Source organism: Papaver somniferum, chromosome 2 (genome assembly GCF_003573695.1).
Source record: "Papaver somniferum cultivar HN1 chromosome 2, ASM357369v1, whole genome shotgun sequence".
NCBI lineage: Eukaryota > Viridiplantae > Streptophyta > Magnoliopsida > Ranunculales > Papaveraceae > Papaver > Papaver somniferum.
The window spans coordinates 161,351,944-161,376,795 of record NC_039359.1 but is presented as its reverse complement, the minus strand read 5'-3'; the positions used below and the strand labels follow the sequence as shown (position 1 = coordinate 161,376,795).

At 36.1% G+C, this 24,852-nt stretch overlaps 1 protein-coding gene across 1 annotated transcript; it reads right to left on the bottom strand.

The window, feature by feature from the left end:
- Positions 1-18,551: 18,551 nt before the first annotated feature.
- LOC113349586 (protein TRANSPORT INHIBITOR RESPONSE 1-like) lies at positions 18,552-22,079 on the bottom strand. The gene is made up of 3 exons (XM_026593558.1): positions 21,419-22,079; positions 20,053-20,545; positions 18,552-19,876 (listed from the first exon to the last, which is right to left on the bottom strand). Exons 1-3 carry the CDS (start codon positions 21,871-21,873, stop codon positions 19,073-19,075), a joined length of 1,752 nt encoding a protein of 583 aa, XP_026449343.1. The 5' UTR covers positions 21,874-22,079; the 3' UTR covers positions 18,552-19,072.
- Positions 22,080-24,852: the final 2,773 nt, after the last annotated feature.

The window sequence follows — 24,852 nt, the reverse complement described above, 5'->3', positions numbered from 1 at the left end:
TTTGCTCACTGTCTCTGCCCTTGGCTCACTGCCTTGGTCTTTCTCTTTGCTTCATTTTTATTGCTTCTGTAAATACCATCTTCACTGCCTGTCACTAGCTCAAACTAGCTAGAGAACTTCAATAGCTCCCTCCAAGTCCCTGTGGACAAACCTTTTCTTCCCATCACTAGCTACAACTGACCCTGTGCACTTGCAGGTCAATTTGTAGGTTCTTTCAAAACCCCACCAAGTTTTTGGCGCCGCTGCCGGGGACTCGGTTAGCGGCGCTGTTGTTGTTTCTTTTTTGAATTTTGGTTTTTTCTTTGTTCTACCTTAGTTTGCTTGTTTTCTGCTTGTTTCCTGTTTTCTGTCTTGTTTTTGCTTCACTACCTTGCACTGCTGCAAGTGCTTGTTTGCTGCTGTTGGTGTGCAAGTGCTTGTTTGCTGCTGCTTGTTTTCTGCTGTTGGTGTGCACTACCTTGCACTGCTGCAAGTGCAAGTGCTGCTGCTGTGCTGCTGCAAGTGTTGCTGAAGCTGCTGCTGTGAAGCTGCAGTTTCTGCTGGTGCTGTTGCTGTGCAGCTGCTGCCAAAGCCAAAGCCAAAGCCTGCTTTCTCTGCTGCTGGGCTTGTGCCAACTCTCTGCTGCTGGACTTGTGCCAACTCTCTGCTGCTGGGCTCTGAACCAATTAAGCTGGCCTTGAACCAACTGAGCTGGGCTTCGCTGCAGATTCTGCTGGGCTCTGCTCCACCTTTGCTGCTGGGCTTGAACCAACTGAGCTGCTTAGGACGATCCTAAAGCCCAACTGGGCCTGTGCAACTAAAAAGGGATAAAAAGCCCAAATTTGGGCTCCCTCCAAAATCAAGTAAGCCTAACCCATGAGCTAACCCAACTGGGCCTCATTAAATTTATCTGGGCTTGTATTTAAGTGTTTATATTTGGGCCTGTAATAATTTTATTTTTCTTTTTCTTTATTTTCTATTTGGGCTTGTAATAATTTTTATTTTTCTTTTTCTTTTTCTTTTATATGCTTGTAATTATTTGTTTGTTATTTTTCTTTTCTTTTGTGGGCTTGCATTTTATTTTGGACTATAGGTTTATACCCCAATCATTGGGCTCCTAACCTTACAAAAAAAAAAAAAAAAATTTACTTGCTCCCAAATTCAAAAACCAAATTTTATTCTGCTCCCACATTAAAAACCAAAATTTTTCCCAAAAACCAAATGTCTCCCGCCAAAACCAAATTTTTCCCAACAAAACCAAATTTTTCCAAAAAGTCCAATCCCTTAAAAACCAAATTTTGAGCTTTGTAAACTCTTTACTTAGCCTTTGAGCCCAATCATGTCTAGATCTTTTTCTACAGTTGGGGAATACAACGAATCCCTTAGAGAACTTGCGTATGGACAAACTTCACGTTATGAACCTCCCACAGACCATGATGTCAATAGTTATAGGAATTATTATGGACATTTTCAAAGTCCCGAGCTTCAATACATGAACCCTACTGACTATTCGCACATGCATCGTTTGCCACAACGTGAAAATGAACATTTTGCTAGTGCCTCACTCACACAATCATCACTGATCGATCAATTAGAAGCTCGAATCACAGCTTTAGAAATGCAATCACATGAGGAATCTGTCACATCTAATTTTCTTAGGCAACCTAAAATCTATGCATGTCCTGCATGTGGTAGTTTAGACCACCCTGTTGAGAATTGTCATATTTTGCATAATTTTAGGCAATCTAGAGAAAATCCAAGGTATGAAATGCCCATAAATTGTGAGAATGGTAGTCATTGGGACCGTAATCAATCCTTTGAGGGTTGCGATCAATCTTTTATAAACCCTAATGACCATGCACACATGTACCAATCACCACAATTTGAACATGAAGAATTTTGTACTCCCATGAATTTAGACTCCACCACAGAAGCTTTCAGACTCAGTGAGCAAAACTTCGATAGATCTACATCACGAATTCAGGCATATTTAGATCAGATTTTGCTTCACCTACAAAAGGAGGAAATTCATGAGGAAATGTATGTTGTCCCTAATGAAGTGTCTAGTCCCATTCATGTAAATGATGTTGAATATGAACCTAATTTAGAGGAACATGAATCGACTAACGACACCACCACTTTTAATGAGGATCAATATGCATGCTACCATGATGATGATTATGATGATATGTTAGAAGAACATGAAAATATTGTGGAACCTGTTGGTTCAATAACATATGGCTTCTCTCCCTCGACCTTCATGCATGTTGTTCTTTCTAATACTCATTGTAATTCATATGATTTTGATATTGACATGGGATTCGTACAATTATTCTGTGAAGATGAGCATGACATAGGAATAGTTGAATCTTCTGTAGACACTAATATGCATGAAAATATATTTGATGTGTCTGATTCTCTACCTAGGTCACATTGTGATATTTCTCCTGATTTGCCGATGCATGAGAATGAATCTGTTGATGATGTTGATGATTCTGAGTGTGAACTTGCTAATTTGATTGATGATTGTGAGCATGATGTGACATGTGTAGATGATTTAGGAGATTTTGATTTGATTAATAATGATGTGCCTATCGTCCTACATAAGTCACAATCTGATGGCCTTCCACCCAACCTAGATTTGGTTTGTACCCATATTGTCAAACCGACTTTTCTGAGAGTCCCTAATCTAGGTTTGGAACTGTGTGCTTCCCAAGTCCTCTTGGACTATTTTGCTTCTAAGTATAATACATTTGAGGAACCACAGTTGGAATTAGCATGTTTGCCCGTCCCTAGCAAAGTTCACTTTGAGCTAGACCTTGTACATGATGAACCCCCAAAACTGCGAGATTTTGTTTCCAAAATTTTATCCGTTGAAAAATCCAGGTTTGGGGGTAGCTCATTTTGTTTCACAGTTTCACTTGCGTTTCTATCATATTATTATTGTGTGAAGCTGTTGAAATGTCTACACTTTGTCTTTTGGGTTGATCCTCAACTCTTTAGATTGTTAGTGTATGGTGAATTTTTTTGTATATAATCCAGTAGAAAAATTTTAAAAACCCTTTTGTTCCTTTTGTATATATTTTACTAATCCAATATGATCTCGGCTGAAATATGTTGGATTTTTGCCTTGAATAACGGAGTTTTAATTCTGCTTTCGCCAAAATCGGGTATTCTCTCTCCTTTTACTCTACTCAGCATGTCCCTTTCCATATGTTGCATTTTAATTCTTTCCATATTTTGAAACATTGAGGACAATGTTTAGTTTAGGTTTGGGGGTATAGAGTAGATGCCACGATAATATGCTATAATTGAAAACGAACTCCTTCTTCTTTTTGAAAAAAATTGAAAAATTCCAAAAATAAAAATTGAAAAATAAAAATTAAAAAAAATTAAAAAATGAAAAATCATAAAAATGGAGCTCATTTACCTTGAAATGTTGACTCTTTTGCAAATATGTATTTTTATTAGGAGTCTTAGTCTAGATATTTAGGCACCCTGATTCTAGCACAATTCACATAGTGATAAGAAATTTGCACGCGCACGATCTACCAATACATGTATGGCCTCGATCTTCAAGGTGTTTGATAGGAAGTTACGATTGCCAATCACTTTAGAATACTGAACGAAACTTGACTAGCTTGTTCTTTGGTTGGTTGGGATAGAAGGTGGAGGTTACATTAAGAAAGACAACCATCGAATTTAACTGGGTGCATCAAAAAGGGCTACCTCTTGCAAAGTGTCATGTAATTTTTTGTTTCTTTTTGTTATGTATCAAAAGTGCTACCTTATGTAAAAATCAGTATCATTTGTCAAAAAAAAAAAAAAAAAATCAAGTATTTATCAATTCCATCATCTCTTGTTCCAAAAATAAAAAGAGAATAGTCAATGTAAATAAGAGTCATGTAATTTGTCATCTTTTGTTGTTTCATTGTAATAAGCAAGGAGGGTGTATGCCATTGATGTACAACGCGAGTAATTGTGAAATACCTCCAACTCATTCACAATTCTCGTAAAGTCCGGACAGCTAGCTAGATTTCGACCTTGGTTCTTAGCCTGAGAAACTATCTCTTGGTGATTAGTAGTCATAACATCCGATCTTTCTTTACACATGTGTAGATACACTTTACACTCTTATCACATGTCTTTATTTGTTATCAGTGTTAGGATTGTGCCTTGGATAGCTAGATTGACATCTCCATTTTGCTGTGAGCTTAAACTGACTTGCACATGTCACATTTGATGGAATCTGAGCTTATATTTTGACCTAGAACTTTGTAGGTACGTTCTAAGCAAACCTTCACGAGACTTCAACTCGTCCACTAGGGACACTTAGTGGTTTAAAAGGCTTAGTGCATACGCTAAATGCATTCGAGAGACCAGCGACAGTGGTATAGGTAGGATTTCCTTAGTTTTGTTTTACTTGAGGACAAGTAAAATTCAGGTTTGGGGGTATTTGATGAGTGCTAAAAAGTGCATATTTCTATATATTTTTCTTGGCATTTAACTCATCTTTTGTGCATTAATTCTACATTTTATCCCATATTCTGTATTTTCATTGTTTTCAAGAATAAATATTTTTCTTAATTAATTTTGCATTTTTAGGTAATAAATAAAGTTCGGATGAGTCGCGGAGCGAAAAGAGCAGAAAAGTAGTGAAAAGCCGGGAGAAATTACGCAAGGAAGCCGCGAAGAATGGTGCGCACAACCTCATTTTCTACACACAAAAGCGCCTCCGTTCTCAGCCATCAGATCAGTTCTCAGAAGCATCCGACGGTCGCTCCTTCATAGAGCATCAAAATCTGAAGTCTCTGCCGAGCACCACAGCGCTGAAATTCCAAGCCTTCAGATTAGATGGTAGCTGAATCCAACGGTTGCTCCCTTGCTGTGCATCGAAGTTTGATATCTCCGCCTTACACTACAGCACCTAACTCCATCTTGAGCCGTCAGTTTCGTTGTATTTTTGCATCCAACGGTCGCTCATGATCTGTCTCAATTTCTCCGTTAGATCCGTTTCAGAAGTTATCATCCCACGGTTTTGCTTTGCGATACTTCAAACTTCGATGATCCCGCTCAACACTCAAACACCTAAGTTTATATCCCACAAACCAAACAACCCCTAGCCAAAACCTAATCGAGCTCACCCCATCTTCTTCCCCCATCACCTCTGCAGAGACACCATGTCCTGCCACCACCAGAACACCACCTCTGCCACTGCCGCTTCATCACCCAACACCATAGCCACCCTACATCAAAGACATCGAAACCCATCCATCCTATTAGCCTATTTCGCTAGTTTCACAAACCCTCTCAAATTTAGGGTTTTGAAATGAGGGAAATAGAGTTATAGGCATGACAGAGATGGAAGAAGAAGCAATAGAAGCATGGGAAGAGCAGGAGGAACAAGAAGAGAGCATGGGTCGTCGACGTGGGTGAAGAATTTTAGGTAAACCCTAACCCTAGTTTTCTCGGTTTTGGGAATTAGGGTTCGTCATTTCTTTTTTGTATAAATTGAGGTATGGGTATTACTGTTGAGGTGTTCTTGGTTAGCCGAGATACCCCCTAATTGGGTTAATTTCAGTTTAATTCCAATGTCAATTTACTGTTAATTTAGGGTTAATTTTTAATTTGCAATTCCAATTAATCTTTATGTTTATCATGTCATCAATTACTGTCAACATGTTCTAGATCATCAGTTGGGGCTTAGATGAAGCCTGAAGACCTTGTTGGGTAGAAAAAAACTTAGTGAACACTCTTGTAGGTATAACTGAATTAGGATGTTAGTGTTCTTGGTGATTGAAGTCACCTGTGATTGAGTGTGCTGTAAGAAGACACTCAATGCTAGGGGTGAACTAGAGAATTTAGGGACTTAACCATCCACATTTCACTGAAATAGGGAAGTAATGAAGTTAGGGAACAAACATCACCTGTGATTGAGTGTGCCTTAAACAGACACTCAATGCTAGGGGTGATGCTAGTGAATTAAGCTAATTATCTTCCACTAATGCAGCCCTGGACCATAGGCAGGCTTGAACCTTAACCTAGGTCCATTAGGGACAAGATTTTAGTTCACAAGTAACACTGCCTAGATAGGTTAGATGGTGGAATCAAATCCCTAGTGTTCTTTAGTATTTTACCTCATCTTTGTTTAATTCTCTTTCACTGCCTTTGGTTATTTGCTCACTGTCTCTGCCCTTGGCTCACTGCCTTGGTCTTTCTCTTTGCTTCATTTTTATTGCTTCTGTAAATACCATCTTCACTGCCTGTCACTAGCTCAGACTAGCTAGAGAACTTCAATAGCTCCCTCCAAGTCCCTGTGGACAAACCTTTTCTTCCCATCACTAGCTACAACTGACCCTGTGCACTTGCAGGTCAATTTGTAGGTTCTTTCAAAACCCCACCAATAACCTTTTTAGAAATCCATCTGGTCTTTCTTGTTGGAGTGACCAAAAACTCTGCACACCTCATATTCTGGAGGCTTACATTGATATTCGACTGGAAGATCCATGGCATGCTTACCATCTATTAGCAATGAAATACTAGTAGGGTAACGAAAATCATAATTTAAACCTGCACATGCTAAGCTATCATTTTTTGTTGAATCGTGAAATCGTCAGCAAATAATGAATTCCCTAAGAGCAAGTCCAATGGGACTTGTATATCAACAAATTTGCCAGTTTTACACTTACAGAGGTACTGGCAAACCATTAAAATGGATGGACAAACCCCCAATTAAAAGGTTTTGTTCATTGAAGCTCAAATCGAATCGAACGAATTAAACAGAGATGATCGGCGTAACCTGGAGCGACTGGATCACATTGAGTCGAGCCTCGGTTCCAATTGAGATGATGGTTGTCTCAACCTGAGCCGGTTGGTTGAGACTGAGCCGACAACGGCTAGTGGATCCAACGGCTACCAATCCCATACCTAAATTTGATTTGATTTCAACTCCAAAATCACACCTCCTCCACCTACAAATTCTTCATATTTCCACTTTGATCTTCATCACTCAATCTCAAAAAATGACTATCAGAGTTCGTGCTTCTAGGTTTTCTCTGAAAAAGATTTAGCAATTTTCACAGCTTATGTTTTTCAAACTAGAAATAATATCAATGGTAGTCTGAATTTTTCGCAAACGACTTTCTGGCAACAAGTTTTTACAATGTTCGCTGCAGAAACGGGAAACCTGAGACACCGTAATGCTTATGGATTGTCTCATCGTTTTGCTTCAATTGCTCATGTTGTCAACCAATTTCTTGGTATGATAATGCAAGTTAACCGAAATAGGTTTAACGGCGAAACTGAAGTTGAATTGATCCAAAGAGCCGCAGTACTGTGGCAGGAAACTTACGAAAGACCTTTTCAATATTTAGCATGTTTCAATATCCGTAGATTACTTCACAAGTTTAACTTCTTCTGCCTTCTAGATGCTCCACCAGCTGATCTACAAGTCGCTCCACCAGCCGCTCCATGAAGGAGGATGTTTTATTACCTTGTTTTTATGATTTAGTAATTAAGTTTAAATTTAATGTTTAATGAAAGTTAATGTGAGACTAATGTAACGTTCAATGGAATCTAATATTATTTGATATAAACATAAGAGTGGTGCAAATACAAAGAAATTTCCATTAATTAATCTAATGACAACATAACGATGGTGGAATCAGTTCATACACTTAATCAATCCACTCCAACTTAAAACACGAAGGATATTCCAAAAAGTATTTTCCGTATGTGTCTTCTTCTGTAGAAGTTTGCAAATGCATAAAAAAAATTGCAGCCAGGGCTTGAGCATTCACCAATCATCTATTTTGTAAACTCTACTTCTCCAAAGTGGTCATACCGTGGCTTCTTCAACCTGAATTTAAACTTCAAGTTTTTCCACGATGTTGTCTCTCCGCAATGGTCGTGTTGTGGATTCTTCAACCTGGCTTTAGGTTTCAAGTTTTTTCACGTATCTTCTACCTTTTCATCTTCTTGCTCATTCATAACATCAGCTGATGTTTGCGGTTCTTCACGACAGTTAGGATCTTGACATTGCAAATACCTGAGCTTTTCTGGTTATGATTCAATGACCATCATGTTAGCTGAACAACCAACTTGTGGAAATTTTGAATACATCCAAGGAAATTGCATCAAACAATGGTCATCCGTAAAAAATAATGGGAAACCTCTTTTCCTTCGACACATACTATTTATTTTTCTTTGCTTTTAAAAAACATGGTATTGGTTGAGAATCTTTGTGACCGTGTTTGGAAAATATTGGTTACAGTATATGATTTATATAAGGAAATATATGACCGTCATAATTAATTAAGTGTCATCCAACGACTCTTATTCCACTCTGTTATATTGGTCACATTGAGTCGATCGGCCTTGGATGAGCCGGCAACGGCTGGTCTCATCCAACGACTCTTATTCCACTCCTTATAAAATTCAAACGATTTAATCTCCAAAACCACACATTCTCTATCTTAACCTTTCATTATCAAACTTTTGTACCAAAAAATTTCAAAAAAATGTCTACTAGGATTCGTGGTCCTATATTTACTGAAAAAACGATTCAACCATATGTAGAGCCTAAGTTTTCATAGGTTACAAAATGTTGTGCGCGATCAAGACATGTCAGACACGTCTTTTTGGCAGAATATTTTCACAATGTTCGTTTCAGAAACGGGGAACGCAGGAAACCGAGTTGCTGGTGGTTTGTATGGTTGTTTTTAATCAATTAATCGCGAGGTCACGCGATTCCTTGAACGAGTAAGGGAAATTGATCGATAAAATTTAACAGTGTAACTAAAGATGAAGTGATCCAAATAGCTCTGAATAAATGGCAGGAAACTCACGGGAAACCTTTTCCTTACGAAGCTTGTTTCAACATACTTAGATTTGGTCCATCTCAATCACATCTTTACTTCTCCCGAAGGGCTCTCCCTTTATTTACTATGGAAGAAGATGTTACTCTTATTCAATGTTGGAAACATATTGTATCGAGAAATATGACCAGTGACTATTTCTGGAAAAAGTGTTGCAAAGTTTTGTAGCGTGGCGAAATGAATATCTAAGAAATAGCAAGAGTCTAGAATTAATACTTGCATTCATCAGTAAGGATGTCAAACGTTATACTGAAATTTTATGGATGGTTCAACGTAATAATTCTGTATTGTCCAACGAATAACTGGTGACTATTTTAATATGTTTTCCCTCGTTGAGCAATTGCATCATAGTTTAATTAAAATCATATTAACTAAGTTGTTGTTTATCTGTTTTTCAGAAAACCATAGCTCAAGCCCAGTTTATTGAAGAAAATGAAAGAGAGTTTAGCTAGTCAACTTTTTCGGTCTAAATATTTCATTAATTAATAATTACTGCCATTTCTTTTACAAAGATATAAACTTAGACATAATAAGAACTTAAATAATTACATCGATAAAAATCTAGTACAATCTTTGGCCTTCTGGTTTTCTTCATTTGACGTAGCATCCATTCAACGCGTACATGAACTGTTTCTCCTTTGTTTTTGAAACTTCGGTTGTTAACTTTCAAAAATAGAGTTTTTCTTTGCTTTTTAACGGAACATTTTCCTGGTTTAACTTCTAAAACTTGCACTGCTCTTTCCTTTTTACCATTTTGATTTTTTTTAAATTACCGCATATCTTATTCACAACAGCCTCAAGTTTTGCTTCACAGAAAAGAGAAATTTCCTTATGAGACATTTCAAGTGAAAAATTAGTGGAAAAAATTCAACAGAAGATTGCTTTTTGGTGTGAGTTTAATGTTTGAATTGGTTGAATATTTAAAGGGGGAAAATAGTCGTTGGAAATGCGATCATTGCCGGTGCAGTTGGAGAAGAGACTCGGCTCAATGTGGGTCGGTCGTCTCCAACTGCATCGGTCGACTTATTTTGCTTCGATAAACCCTTTTGCCACTGCACAAAACTCAATTTTTCCATCCACCTGGACATGCATATCAATAAATTAGATGGTGCACGTTGGAGTTTCTCTAAGTAACTAGCAATCAAGCCTAGTCCATCATTATTCCACATATGAAGAGGTGCCCCATATATTAACACCCAAATTTCAATTAACTTAATGTCATAAATTGATTTTTCTATAAGATGTGTCCAAGGTCTCAAGGTAAAAATGTTGTTTGATATGTATATATGACCAGTATCAAGGACTAGTTACGATCTTCATTATTGCTGGGTTCCAAAATAAAAGCTACATCTCCATTGAGCTTAATACTTACCTCCTTCTTGAATTTCTAAAATTTGCTGACTGCAACTTGAACTGCTGAGAATGAGAGTCTTTTCACATTGAAAAAAACAACCACCATCTTTTCATATTTTCTCAAGCCTTAGGTGAAGTTTTCGAATTGAGCAGAGACTACTAATTCCCCGTTGATATCAATCGGAGAAGTGAACTTCATAGAAGATTGTTTGGGTACTGCTCTAGGCATTGGATATAAAGTTCTATAGTCTTTAGAAATATGGATAGGGATGATACTACCGCCATCTGATTCTTTTGGGAAAGGGATGAAATTCTTCTCCAAACCCCATGAATGATAATACCCAAGTTGTTTTGATTACTTTTTGAACCAGCCCCATCAGAAGAAGATTGAGATGAAGTTCCAGTTAAATAATTAAATGAACTACCTTCATTTGCACCATATGATTCCACAAGAGAGGGAAAATTAGATCTCAGATTTAAATCTTCACTAATCGGATATATTAGGACTAATTTTCCTTGCAAAACGCTTGAAGAATGATGAAATTTGACCTCCATGATGAAGAAGATGAAGAAATTTTAACCTAAAATTTTTGCAACTGAAATTGCCTGCATGTCATCACTTTTTATACCTCTTCTGAAGTATATTCCATGTACACAAACTCGTAAACGGTAACTTACAGCTATGAGCTTATGAGTTCCCAACTGTAAAGTGAAAATAAAAAGAAAATTAACTTTGATTTACTAAATCCATATATTAATCACTTTTATTAATCTAATCTAATTCCTAACACTTTTTTTTATTAAGAAATAAGGTTTATTAATTGAGAATGATAGTTACATAAGGAGCTTCACAGTGAACTAGAGCTTTAATATCACAGGGTAAAGTCCCCAAATACTCAAAGTCGGTTCTAAAAGTTCTGGCCTTTTTGGCTAGTTTATCCGCAACACCATTACCTTATCTTTCAGTAGACTTAAATTCCATTGACTAGTTTTACTTAAAAGAAATCTAATATCATGGATTAACCTCTGAATGTTCCAATGAACATAAAAAGTTTGCTCATTGATAGACTTTATTAAAACTTTATGGTTAGAGAAATTGTATTGAACATGTAAAATAATCCTATTACAAAAAGGATAAGAGTACATACTTATATAATGAGAGTACATCTGTAAAAACAGAGTAACTATCTATTACAACATTTTGGAGCAATATCAAAGTTGGTTTCTTCTTAGAAGACCAAGAAATAAGTCCTGAACCAAAGAAAACACAATAACTACTTGTAAATCTTATATCATCAGGATTTCCAACCTAAATCAAAATCATAGTAAGAAGATATAACAGTTAAATCTTTAATCAAAATAATACCATAATCAATTGTAGACTTCAAATATCTCATCATTCTTTTGGATGCAATAAAGGAACATCTATGGGATTGCTCATGTGCTGACATACTTGGTTAATTGCATAAAAAAATTAATGCCCAGTCCAAGTAATATACTGCAGATGTCCTACTATAGATCTATATTCAGTATCACCGGGAAAATATGTACCATCATTTTTACTCATCTTTATATTAGCAATAGCATTTGTGGAGCATGGTTTAGAAGTGATCATGTTGGTTTTCTTAAAAAGATCCATAATGTACTGAAGTCCCTGCAATATTGACATCTTCAATCCACTAGGATTATGTTTGATCTTAAATAACTATTTACAACCAACCAGATTGTGAGCTTTAGATGGATTAACTGAAGTCCATGTACCAGCTGTCTAAAGTTTAGTACGTTCAGTCACCATGAAACTAAGCCGTTTTGGATGCTTCATTGCTTGTTTATATAAAGTTGGAGTGGATTCAGATATTTGGTAAAGTAAAGTAGTGGGTAAATGATATCTAGTAGAGAAATAAGATTTAGTCCTACAAATTCCACTTTTACCCCTGGTCTGCGTGGAATGAGATGAAACAAATTACCGAGGAGGTGGTTGAACAATATCTGTGGATGACATAGGAGAATCGGTAGGAGAAGACGATGAAGGAGATGATGGTGTAGGAATAGAAGAACCTGAAGGAGATATACTTTAGTAGATGAATAAGTAGGTAACCGAAGCAGTAACGTCTGACATAAGTGAAGCAAATGAAGTAGATTGCGGTGTAGAAATATCTAGAGTAATTGGTGATGTACATTTATCTCTATGAAATAAAGAATGTTCAGAATCAATCTTTATGTATGAAATAATTAATTTGCAAGCAAGAGCAGGAAAATGTTCTTCATCAAAAGTGACATACTTTGAAATGTAAACTTTCTTTGCATAGGGGTCAAAACACCTATATCGTTTTGAGATGCAACATAAACAAGACAGATACATAACTTGCTTCTAGGTTCTAGTTTAGAGTGAGTGTATGGCTTAAGCCAGGGATAACATGCAAAATCAAACACCCTCAAATCCTGATAATTTAGTTTGACGTTATAAAGCTTTTCATAAGGAGAAATAAATTACAATGAAGTTATAGCTAATCTATTAGCCAAAAAAATTGCAGTCTTGATCGTATCTACCCAAAATGAATTAGCCAAGTTAAATTTAACAGAAGGGTTCTACATAATCCAACAAGATACTTATGGTTAGAATCTTCTACACCATTTTGTTCAGGTGAATAAGGACGTGTATATTGATGTTAGAATGCACAATGAGCCATAAAAGTACTTAACTCATTGTTAATATATTCAACACCATAATCAATTCTAATAATCTTGATACTGAGTTCAAAGAAATTCTCTACTTGGAGCTTGAAGGATTGAAAGGCAATGATAAAATCTGATTTTCTCATTAAAGGAAAAATCCAGTAATACTTACTATAGTCATCAATAATGTTACAATAGTAAGAATATCCACCCGTGGATATTACCGAACATGGTCCTGATAAATCTATAAGCAACAACTGTAACGGTTTATTTGATACGGAACTAGACAAACTAAAAGGAAGATTATGAGCTCTTCCCAAGTGGAAACCTCTCTAACCACTACAAAAGAGAGGTTTACTAGACAAATCTAAAGATGATGAGTGACAAATTCGTTGTAGAAACTGAAAAGAAGGATGTCCCAGCCTTTTATGAAGTAGATGAGCATTTCTAGTCTGAGCGGAGAAAATAGTAGGTCCAACGGAAGCAACTTGAATTGATGTTGATGAAAAATTGAGAGGATATACTTCATTGCTATCCTTCCCTTGAAAAAATTTCTTCCCAAAATACATATCCTTCACAAAAAACTTATCACTTTCAAACGTAATACTATAATTATTTTCACTTGTAAACCTATATACTGAAAGTAACTTTTGTGAAGCAGAAGGAACGTGAAGTATTCTAGGTGACGTAACTTGATTATGCATTAATAACTTAGTAGAATTACCTACGTCAAATTCATTACTTCACCATTTGTTGTTTGAATTCGCTCATTACTATTATAGGATTGATAATCTGAAAGATATGAAATGTCAATGGTCAGGCCCGGTCCTGCATTTCCAGAGGCCTAAAGGCAAAAAAACTTCTTGTGACCCCTTGTTAAGCAGAAAGTTTTTAAATAACAAAATACCAATTTTATTTTGGTCCCTCAAAAATCCATTTTTTATTGGTAACCCCTAGCAAGTTTGTTTTTCCCATTGTGCCCCATGTATGCTATAAGTTTGACATAATATCCTTTTTCTACCATTTGAAATATAAAATGTATATTTTCATATTTGTAGCCTCCTTCTTGGTGTGACCTTAAGCGTGGCTTATCCCGCTTCTTGGTGTGGACTCAACCCTGTCAGTAGTAGTGTGTTGAGTAGCACCCGAGTCTGCATACCAAGGATATGGCCCATGAATTTTTGCAGTAACAAGCATAGCATGTATGTTCCCTTCCTTGATAAAAAAAAATCATCATGTGAGTGCATTCTATAGATGAATGACCTGCTTTGAAACAGATCTGACATAGAGGACATGAGTTTTCGAAATTAGAAGTATTTGATGAATTACCAGACTTTTGACCATTAGCGAAAGGATTTAAAGTTACACTCCCCATGAGAAAAAAAAACTGGGAATGTAGATGGGTAATGCTGGTATGGAGGTCTATATGAGTTATTGTTTATGATGGAAAGTGTTGAGAAAGGGGATTGTATCACCAGCTGAGTTTAAAGAAAGGTGGTCTTGATTGAGACCTATAAGCAGCAAAGGCTTTGGATTCTTCAGGTTAAGTAATCTGCTTATGGTTTATTCCCTCAGTAAAAGATGATGAAGCTCTCCTAATTAATATAACTGGTGGATTCCTAATTCTAGTAGAAGTAGAAAATGAATCAAAAGATGGTCCAAGACCATTAAGAACAGTCACAACCATTTCACTGTCATTAATAGAAGATCCGTCAACAGATAGTAGATCCGAATCTTGATCTCATTAAGAAAAAAAAGATATAATCGAAGAATTACCTTGTTTGAGGTTAGACAACTTAGTATACATTTGGATTAATGAGTCGATGAAGTTGCATCAAACCTTTTTTATATTGATCTCCGTAATTCATAAGATGTAAATGGACCAACAATATATGAGATAACACTTTCAGAAATTGTGAATTGAATCCAGAGAACTAGAGTTTGATCTTCTTCATACCAACAAGTATAATCAGGATTAATAGTTTCCTCATCATCAACACCTCATGTTGCATATACATATTTGATACGAAAAGGTTTAGAGCCATCAATGTAACTTGAAACATTATAACATTTGAATAAAGGAAGTAAGCGAGCTTTTCAGGTTATGTAATTGTGATCTTGAAGCTTTGAAGTAACAATATTAGCGATTGTATTTAGAGAAACTTTAGTAATACTTGAATCCATGAAGAATCGATAAAAGAAAATTAAGAAAAAGTGCAAAGTGTTAATTGCGGAAGCTGAGAAAAAAGAAAGTGATCAGGCTTAGATCAGCTCTGATACCATAAACAAATGGTATTGAAAAGGTAAAGGAATCTTATTACAAAAAGAATAAGAATACAAACTTATATAGTGAGAGTATAGATGTAAAGACAGTTACATGAGGTGAAGAACCGACTATAACTTGTAACAGAATATCAAATAGAGCAACTATATGTTACAACAGTCTGTTAGAACCAAAAACATTAAATACCCCTAGATATAGGGGCTACCAACATGTATGAGAAATGATAATCAGGTCTACCATTCATCATTCACTCTTACTAATTTTCGTATTCAAATCTACCTTATTCAGATTCTTGTAGATTTCCCATTTGATATCACTAACTAATCGAAGGTAATTTAGTCATTATAAAAAAAGCTATGGAGCATATGATATTTGATGACCTTATTTTGTCATATTTCCATCTCTTAAAATTCCCCTCTACAGTCCCAATAATAAGATTTTTATTTTATTTGTTTCTATCGCCAATCTTAGAAATTTTACCAACCCTTCTAAACAGACCAAGGGAAAAAAACACCAATAAAATAAAATTTTCACGGATTTTGAAATGAGTCCTATTAGGCACTATCCCTTAACCCCAAAATTAGTAGGGAGTCCACTTTTAATGTAAGTTGGTTATTTTTGGTGTTCTTCCCCCGATCTATAAAGCGTTTTTGGAGACTACTCAATAACATAAAATAGGGTTCTTATATTAGACATGGTTTTTCATGATTTTTCAGTGCCGGCATGAACAGTAAAATATCCCCTATTTGATGCTCGCATCTCCCAATTGTTCGTTTTAGATTATAGGTAGACTAGTTAGAGTCGCTGATTATATCAGGATGGAAGAATTTGATTATGTTATGATGGAAAAATAGTTAAATGATCCAAAATAAATTCAAAAGTTAACTCAGAATCAACAAGATCAAAGTCTTGTATTTCCTGATTTTTCTTGTAGCTCACAAATTATTGGAGAGTAATCTTCCGTACGATATTGAACACCTGCTGATTTTAGGCAAAAATCGGTTAAGTTTAACGAAAACAATCGGCAGATATAAAATAAACCTGAGGAATTTGAGGCCCATCATTTTATTCCCCCAACCTAGAGAAGGGCATATGGGGTGTCTAAATTGGTTGAAAATACCAGATTACTCTCGACACTAAATTAAATACTAAAACACAAATCATTTCTATTTTCATTTATAACATTATTTTCTTAAACAGAGTCAAAAAAATAAAAACAAAACTCTCATATCTTTTCTATTTTCATCCAAATCAAATCATACATTTTAATATAAAAGATAATTCCATTTTTTTTAAACATATCCTTGTATGATTGTAGAATCGAGTTCAACAAACAACTTTTTGTATCAAACTATTCCACTTACTAAGGAAACTTAATGAGTTATATATTAAGTTTCCATCGATCTAATTTTTTGAGAATACATATGAAACATATGCGTTCTTAAAAACGAATATATAATTTCCATAATCAAATAATCGGTTAATAATTCGTATCCACCGATTTCTAGTGTTTTTCGTGAACAATGAAAATCAATCCAGAACTAGTCTGCACGGACGTGAACATAAACTAATTTTTGGTTGATTTCTTTTTGTAATAACGGAATACTTTGATGATCAACTAAATAAAATTAAATATCTACTGATCGGCCAAATTAGCACCTACTAATCAGGAATAACGAAAATAATTGGATAGGGAATTTTATTTTTATTTTACTCGAGAAACAATACTATTTATCTTTTAACGGTAGGACTCATATTAGCAAGCATAAATAAACTTGAAAAGACCATGTTAATGAGTCAGCAAGAAATGCAGAGGTCTGACTGTAGATTGAGACTTTCAGAGAATCCCATTCAATCAGTGGTCACTTATCCACTTTTTGGAGGGACCATCACCATATATACATAAGAACTTTGATTTCTCTGGAGCCTAGTTAGCAATTCGTGATTCGGCAAACGTACGGAACGGAAAACGTACGAGTATTATACGGTTTTGTAAAATCCAGATTCGGTCCAAAATTCGGTCAACGGGACGTGATTCGTCAGTAATTCGGAACGGCATACGTACGTGTATAATTCGATTTATAAATGTGAGTTCGGCTCTGAAAATTCGGTATCTATATATAACAAATAATTTGTATTTATAAGGTCATAGACCAATTTTTATGCATATGTGTGAGTTATTTAAAGAAAAAATAAACTTAATATGATGATATTAATAATATATACAACATTAGTTATCCAAGAGGACGTCGTATGGTGGTTTAGATGCTTGGTTAGTGAGTTTGAGATCTCTCTCACCTTCACCTTCAAATCTCTTCAGTCGTTTTTGTTTCATAAAAATTACAACACTTTTAATATTCGGTCGTGTATGCTCGGGAGGCAGTAAAGCCCAAAAAGTGGAGTCTTTGAAAAGTAAAAGCTAAAGAATTTATGGCGAATTAAGCGGACGTATCATTCGGGATACGTAAAATTCGTGAACGGTTCGCGAATAATCCGGGAATGCCACATAATACGCGATTTGGGTTCGGAGTTGCAAACGTACGCGAATAAAACGGTAAAATTCGTGATACGGAAAAATTCGCGAATGATTCGTGAATCATTCGCGAACTTACTAACTAGGCTCTGGAGTCTCTGGAGAAAACAATCAATTGATAAAATCGTGGGAGGTGGTACTGATGACGTTAAAGGGTGCCCACACTTATTGGGCTAAGTAAGTTGAGTACGTCATCACCTTTTAGCAAACTATTTCTCTTTTTGTTAATTGATGGGTAACAATTCATATAGGACAAAGTAATCTCAGCCGTTGGATCCTGGATTGGTACCCGTCCCTAGTAGAAGTGGTATCAGACTTTAGCAATCATGCTTTTTTTCTGATTGGACCACTCAAAAAGAATTCAATGCCTAATTATAAGAGATGATTCACTTGATCGAATCAGCAGGACATTGTTGACAGAAGCAGAGCATAATTCAGGTGTCTGTGCAAATTCCGGCTCATCTCCGTCTGCTTGCCGTATATTTCTTCCCACAGCAGCAGCACTAACACATGCTTGTACTTGTGCCATTTTATCACGAAATTGCCCCACCATAAAATTCAAAAAAATCAAAAGAAGAAAACAAGATTCACATCAGGACATGGACCTTATCCATTTCCAAAAGTAATGTGGGGTTCAAATAAGATTGCTCCATTCCTAACTCTTTAAAAGTTGGCTGAAGAATGAAGACATTAGAACATGATTCCACTTGTTATTGTTGGGAAAAACATAGTTAAGATTCAGATGTAACAAAGGATTAGTACTCTTTCCTCTCTTCTTTTCACATCAACTGTAATACTGAAAATTAACAGCAAAAGAGACCATAACCACCATGTACATTTTCAGCATTCAACAGCAGAGAAATTATTGTTTCCATTACCTGAATTTATTTCTTAAAATGCATGGGAAATTTCATTGTGTTTAAGAACAAGAACTCAAATTATGTTGTTGTTCCAACCAAGGAAAGAACAGGAGAAAGTTTACAAATATTTGCTTCACTTGGGTGAATGAAAAAATAAATAAAAACCTACTCTCACGGTATACAACAAAGTTGATGTGCATATGAAGTACCCCTCATTCCGGTCTGTTACAGATTCTGTACATCAAACCTGAATCTCTTCTTCCCTTCTGTCTTATTTCTTATTTATCACACCATTCTCGGCCAACTGAAGAAAAAGAAGAGGTAACCCAAACTTCTCAGCGGTGTATACCCTCCCTTCTAACTATCCACTTACCATCTACTCCTATCTGCAGTTATATTACTAAGCTTATGAACTGTAAATCAAACTGACGATGGAGAAACTATACCTCTTAATCTTCGATTACCATGTAAAACTCACAGTTTGATTATGGACATGCTGCAGGATTTACTTTTAAGCCAGCTGCCGAAAAGCCGAGGAATCATCATCTATCATCCAAACGAAGTCCGGGGAATCGAACCGAGGACCTGCTACTGTCCTATAAGCGTACAACCTCTCAACAGGGTAGTCATCTGGTCTTGAATCCGGTGTTCCTCTCTCATCAATAACTTCGACATTAAGCCTCCGCATCTTCTGACCAAGAAGTTTACATGCTCCAAAACTCACTGAGCAAGAAGACATCCAAAGGGATCGCATTGTTTCCAGCTTCCCTGCATTGGCCAGGAGAGCCTTGTCACCAAAGGGGCAATCTCGAATCTCCAACTTTCGGAGGCTTTTGCACCCTGACAGCACATGATGGAGGCCCAGATCACTATCACCTGCAAAAGCCACTGATAGCATTTCAAGCCTTTTGGCATGTGCTCCAATGCATTCGAAGACACGGTCTGTTAAAAGACCAGAAAGAGAAAGCCGCCGAAGATCCTTGCAGTGTTCCACGACAGCCCCAAAACCATCATCAAGTGGTTGAAAGGTTAAGTAATCGGGTGTTCGGGGCTCTATGATGCAAAGACGGAAACGCGTCATGTTGGGCCTGTTCCTGGCAACGGTTATCAGTGCCGCATTGGACATCTGGCGACAAAAGTAAAGCACTGATTCAAGCTTGGGGCAGCCCTCGGAAACAGAAACAAGACCTTGCTCTGTTAGTGAGACATTCTGGTCCACGTCATATGGTTCGGACGGGAACACCCTCAGTTCTTGCAAGTCCTTGCAGGATTCAGAAATGGCTTCAAGACCTCTATCTTCTATGTAATCCAATACCTGTGTATAGAGGTACCAAATTATTTAGACTGCAAAAACTACACATAAGAGAACGCTTAATAAAAGAAGAGAAGGTTTAAAAATTGATTATCTTAAAAGACAATTCAAGTTAAGTAGAAGTTCGCTAAAGAAAAAAGTGACAACACCATTTCATAGACAGTTCAGTGGTAACATACCCATAACCGCTGCAGATTCCGACATTGGCTAACCAGCTTGATGAGCTCGGGACTTTGGATACTAGCATAGCTCAAGTTCAAAGATGTAAGTCCGGTGCAAATTGAATAGATGGCTGGGACATATGCAGGGGCCACCTCCCATAACCCAGACAAACTCTTCAACCCCCTGCAGCTTCCAAAGGCACCAGCAAGCTTCGAATAGACTTCTGGGCGAAAATCTGCCGAAAAAACACCCGTACCAACATCCACAAGTTGTGGAGCCCGAGCAAGAAGGCTGGGAAGCTTATCAAGAGGCACTGCGTGGTTCAGCCGGAGAGTCCTCAAATTGGTACATCTACTAACCAAGCGTTCTAGAGCAGAGAAGCTGACCTCCCCATCAAGGCATGCAAAATTGAGGGAGACTAATGAAGTACACGACTCCGGAAAATGACAAAGCCAGTTACCACGACGATCATCAACTTCACATTCTCTCAAGTCCAGCTCTCTCAGATTCCTTCATTAGCAAAAAGATGAGCTGATTAAAAACAACACAATGCTAGTTTGTAGCAGAAAAATCAACGTAATACTTTAATGATTAGCTAAACACGCTAAATTTTTCCCCACACAACATACAGGCCTAGCAAGTCTAAGTATCAAACACAGATTGGATGTGGTATCATAAGTATCTTCGATACATATGGAAGTCCTACTAGGCTCTAATCACCCTAAGGACACACATAATTTGCATCTTTTCTTCAAATCAGCACCCTACACAGAATTTCTCTTTATTTTAGAATCAAGATTACTTGCTCAATTTAATCCTCCAAAATGAGTAAGAAATTGAAAGACAGTGGCAAAGAGTTTACAATATTCTAAAGAACACTAAAAAAGAGTGTGGTAAAAACAACAACTTCAACTCTTCATCTGTAGATAATACAAATTACTCAAAAGTGAATAGAGTCCATGCAAACTCAATAGCGAACCCCACATGATAAGTTTGCAGAATAAAACACAAGCAAAGATGGAGTGTATGATAGAACTTCCTCTATAAGACTTGCACTTCATACCCAATCTCTAAAGCAGCAAAAAACAAAAGGAACCCAGGGCTTCAGAACCATGAGTCCTACAACTAAGGATGGCAGGTTCTTTAGGTTACAAATGAACAAAAATTAACCAAGAATGAGCATGAAAAGTTAGTATCCCCTAAAACTTTCAAAAAAAAAAAATCAACTCTTTTCACATAAAACAAAGACCAAAACTAAAAACCAATTATCAAATAAATCAATGTTTTACCACCACATTAGCAACAAAAAAAAATCTGTGATAATGACTAGTATGAGCATCAAAATACTAGAAAAATGGAAGAGAAAAAGACTAGAATAAAGACCTGCAATTCGCAGCAATGGCAGCTAATCCATCAGTAGTGAAACCCTCACAAGAAGAAAGAACCAAAACCCTAAAATTCTTAAAAGACTTAGAAATCAACTCTAAGCTTTCATCAGTTACAACCATTCTTTTCAATCTCAACTCTTCTAACCAAGGATAAGCTTCAGACATAGCTAAGATCCATGGATACGCATAACCACCCCAACCTTCAGGTACTAAATTAAAATCAGCAAAATGAGGTTTTCCTTTCAATGATACAGATCTAACTTCTGGAAATCTTCTTATCAATATCCTTGGACTAACTGCATAACAATTACCAATAAAGATCCTTCTTCTGCACCATCTTTCTAATGCATACCAAGATTTACAAACTAATGATATTGTATTCCTATCTCTATCTGTTTTCACAAATGAAAATACATGTTCTAATACTTCTTCTGGAAATGAATTCGCCATTAAAAAAAAAAAAATCGTTCCTTCACTCAGACAATTTATCAAACACTTTCTAGTAAACGATTTCGGTAACCAAAATGAAAATTTCGAAATCTTGGGGCTCCTCTAAATGTATGATTTAGTTAAGATCTGAGTTGAAATCTCCATTAACAATGGTTTAGATCGAAGAACTCGATAGAGCTTTTTGCAGAGAGAGAAAAAAAAAAGGTTTCTTTTTTTGTAATGACACGTTTGGGAGAGAAGATAAGGTTTTATTATGTAGAGTTAAAATTTTAACTGTGGTTAAGTTAAACAGTTTGAAAAAGGTTAGTTAATTATAGTTAAATTAACATTCGCAACCTCTTCTGACACGTGTTATAGATTTTTATGATGACCGTCGGATCCTATTTTATTTAGACGGCGTTCTTATCCGTGAGGACGGTAACGAAACTCAGCCGCAAAAAACAGAGAAATGTATGCTGTGCGTACGTACAACGGAGTCTAATTTATCGTTTCGTGATATTTTGGTTAGTTAGTTAATGTCATCTCGCAACGACTTTTAGTTGTGAAATTTCCAAAAAGGAATAAAAGGAAAAGAAATTTGTTGATCAAGGGACACGGCTTTAGTTCAATAAAATTTCGGATGTCATAAAACCGTAACACTGGAAATGCACACCTCTTTAGTTCACGAAAAAGGATACTTTACTTCACTAAATTTTTCCATTAACAAAAAAGGATAATTAAGCTCTTTTGAGTGTTTTCGGTCACTATTAGTCAATTCAGATTTATATAGAATTTCATAGATTTTTTATTTGAGTGACCCCGGAGATTTTCTAAAAATATAGAGATTTCTAGTGATTCTTTGAGAGTATTATTATAGAGTGATATTCGTAAAGAGTTTCTGTAATTTGTAAAAACAAAAAAATGTATAATATCTAATCAATAATTCAAAACATCTAACGATTACTTTGTTATACAAGTTATAATCTAAATAAAAGTACCATGAATACCTGGTAAAATACGTGTTTGTTGTCAAAATAAATCTCGTTGTTGCCTTATGCGTATGTTTTCATTTTCTTTATTTCACTCATCCCACATTCATTTTATTTTTTATGCAATCTCACCACTGGTTTACTCCGCAAATGGCCCGTTGCTTGGTCATCGGCTCAACAAAAAAAGAAAGAAGGTCATACTCCCAAAACAAATATCCCCCAAGTCTCCAGAAATATCATCTCTTGAGGAGAGATTTCTACCATGCCTATTTTCCTAAAAAAGTCTCTCCAAATATCTGAAAACAATAAATCAATGACTTTAAATTCTCATTCGAATAACAGGGATGTTGGAGTGACTCTTATGAAATCCTAATCCAATAACATGGAGTTTCAGAAAATTTCAATAACTTAAAAAAAGTCTTTAACCAATAACAAGAGACATTATGAGACTCATCAAAAGTCTCAACGGACTAACAATGGATTTGAGAACTCTCTGAAAGTCGTTTAAAATCTCATTTGACTAACCCCCTGTTAGGAGGACATCACAATAATCCCTCCGGCAAGGGTGCAACCAGATGCATGCGATACTAATCTGGTACTGTCCGTATTCGAACCGAAAATTTCATACACTACTCGGACAGGATTCCAAATCCAAATGGATATAGTATTTTCTACTTCAAATTCGATTCCCAACATTTATCCGATCCGAAATTATAAAAGAAAAATAATAAATTTTTATCTTTTTTATAATAAATTAATATTATATCATAAACGTTAATTAGGATGAAGATATTTGTAAATGACTTTTTCATAAACATAAAGAAAAATAAAATGTGATATAAGATATCTGAATACGAAAATTATATTCAAATATATTTGACATTTCGAATGCGAATTCGAACAGATATCAGAGTTTCCAGACGTCCATTGACACCCTTACCCTCTTGCCATATATGATATTTGAAGACCACCTATTTTAGACCTTATCTTTACAAAGTTACTTGATTGATGTTAGAGTCCCAGAAGATGAAAAAAACGGTGATTTACATGGGTCAATCTTAAAGATATCCGTCTATGGAGTTTATGGTGTCATCAATATGAGTTTGGAACATCCGTATTTTTTTACATGATGCATGTTCAAAGATGCGTTATTGAATAAGATGAAGCTTCATCTCAAGCTTGTAATGCGCTTGCACGACACGTTCAACCCATAACTAAAATTGTATTATCATGGTGCATCATGAAAGTGAGATGCTGCCCAGAGCTAAAACACATGATTTTGGTGCATTTTACACGTTGAGCATTGGCCGAGAAATGGAAATGCATCATAATGGCGTCCATAATTCGTTGTCGCGTAAGCAGGTGGACTTGGAATATGACCATCTACTCCTCTTTTTCTATTTGTAAAAATTTCAATAAGGCATACATAGGGAATGAGAGTTGGTTGAAAGTGAATTAAGGGAAAACACATCCTTAGGCTATAAAGTTTGGTCAGTATAGCATATATGATGCGAAATCATTATCATGTCTCAACTTAATTGAAAGAGCTTCATGATGTGTAGGCATCCTCGTTGTTACATTGCTAAAAAGATAATGCATCGAAATGATGCAATACAAAGGAAGGATCAATTATGTACGGTCTCGTACATATCTTGCGAAAGACCCTTTGGCTGATACATACTAGGCTTTGCTTGGGATTTGGCCTTGCAATACGCGTTGGATTTAGGTCCTAGTTCCGAAGTCCATGAATCAGGATCTGTGCTTGATCAGTTCGAGCTAGTGATGAGGGTACGCGGGCAGTCGCAATTAGTTACAGCATTAGTGGTCCATCACTTTATCGCTCATATCATCTAATATGAGGTGATTGCAACATTTTGGTAACTCATATCATCTCACTCAGCAAGGATATGCGAGGAAAACGATTGTTTCCATACTTGATGAGGCAGTTGAGATCCGATTATTGGATACTCGTACTTCCTATCAAGCTACTTGATGTAGGCATGCATTGCGT

Bases quoted from the DNA above. Each gene is read 5' to 3' on its own strand.
- LOC113349586 (XM_026593558.1), bottom strand. From the start codon at position 21,873: ATGGCGAATTCATTTCCAGAAGAAGTATTAGAACATGTATTTTCATTT. The intron at 20,546-21,418 runs GTCTTTATTCTA...TTGCTAATGAAG, and splicing joins GCCATTGCTGCGAATTGCAG to GAATCTGAGAGAGCTGGACT. The intron at 19,877-20,052 runs GTATGTTACCAC...CTCTATACACAG, and splicing joins GGAATCTGCAGCGGTTATGG to GTATTGGATTACATAGAAGA.